Source organism: Austrofundulus limnaeus, unplaced genomic scaffold (genome assembly GCF_001266775.1).
Source record: "Austrofundulus limnaeus strain Quisiro unplaced genomic scaffold, Austrofundulus_limnaeus-1.0 Scaffold2, whole genome shotgun sequence".
NCBI lineage: Eukaryota > Metazoa > Chordata > Actinopteri > Cyprinodontiformes > Rivulidae > Austrofundulus > Austrofundulus limnaeus.
Genome location: NW_013952404.1, coordinates 8,988,004 through 8,989,288, shown reverse-complemented (window position 1 = coordinate 8,989,288; position 1,285 = coordinate 8,988,004). Strand labels below are relative to the sequence as shown.

At 39.4% G+C, this 1,285-nt stretch overlaps 1 protein-coding gene across 1 annotated transcript in view; it reads left to right on the top strand.

Annotated features, from left to right (window-relative positions):
• The first annotated feature begins 173 nt into the window (after positions 1 to 173).
• The window catches only part of znf593 (zinc finger protein 593), a 2,684-nt gene continuing 1,572 nt past the window's right edge, over positions 174 to 1,285 (top strand). The window contains exons 1-2 of the mRNA XM_014014944.1: positions 174 to 209; positions 400 to 618. Of these exons, the coding sequence (XP_013870398.1) occupies positions 419 to 618 (200 nt within the window). The 5' untranslated portion in view covers positions 174 to 209; positions 400 to 418. The remainder of the gene's footprint in view (positions 210 to 399; positions 619 to 1,285) is intronic.

The following is a 1,285-nucleotide window of genomic DNA, read 5'->3' as shown; positions in this document are numbered from 1 at the left end:
TGTGTGTGTGTGTGTGTGTGTGTGTGTGTGTGTGTGTGTGTGTGTGTGTGTGTGTTTATATATAATTTATCATTCAGAAATGATCTTTCCAGTGATTTGCCACGGGATTATTGTGTTGGTATTTGGCGCCCTCTACAGTTAAACAGGTGAACTTTACCATCCTTTGACCCGGAAATACATTTAATTTCTTCTGGCTGCACGTGTAGAAGGTAAGCAAATTTGGGAAAATAGATCTGAGAGGGTTTCAGAAGTAAACTGACTTTAAGACGATCAGAAATACGTAATCAGTAACACGAGTATTCGCAAAAATGGCTCCTTTGCGTCAGTGCCGTAAAGTAGCGTTGACCGATATTTATGTGGTGAAGTTAAAGTAAAGGTTCTTGTTTGTGTTTCTTTCAGGCCTGCGGCACATACCGTCATGGGGAAATCCAAACAAACAGGAAATCACAAGAATGACAAAATGAAGAACATCGCGAAGAAGTGGAAAACAAAGCGAAGGACCAAAGACTTGGACCAGATCCACTCGGACATGAAGCCAGAGACAGCAGCCAAACTGCTGCATCAGGAGGTGGACCTGGACGTGACAGGATGTGCTCAACACTACTGCTTACACTGCGCGTAGGGTTCCTATACTTCATWTAACACTGCGTTCTTAACCATGTCTGTCTGTTAGCAAAATATTTATTGAACCACTGGACGAATCTTAAGGTTTAAGAAAGTAATTGAAGCAGTGGATGTACATCTACAACCCAATTCAAGATGGCTGCCACAGCTGATCAGCATTACAAAATACAAACACATACACATACATACAAAATCTGTGCTATAATTTACTCACTTTTACAGACATCGGGCTAAAATTGTAACTGCAATCTTTGGTCCAATCAGTACCATCTTTCTCTCGAACCTAACTCCCCCGAACGCCTTTCTGACCGAGGCCCAAAGTTATTTAACAAACAGTAAAAAATAAATAAATAAATAAATACTGGAAGAAGGAAATAAAGAGACGCAAAAGCTGAATAGTTTGGCGGAGATGGAAAGACAGCAAGAGCAGAACTGTAATTAGATCTGTGACATTTAACACGTTTGGATTTCATCGTTGGAGTGTAGTTTAGATCAGTGGTTCCCAAACTTTTTATCTTCTGACCCACAAAATATCCATGGTAAAAACTTGTGACCCCAAATATTACTGGTCTGAGTACACAAACTTTGTTAATAACCCTAAAAACACAGGCTTTTTGACAATCTAAACAGCTTGTACACAAAAATAAATACTTATATATAC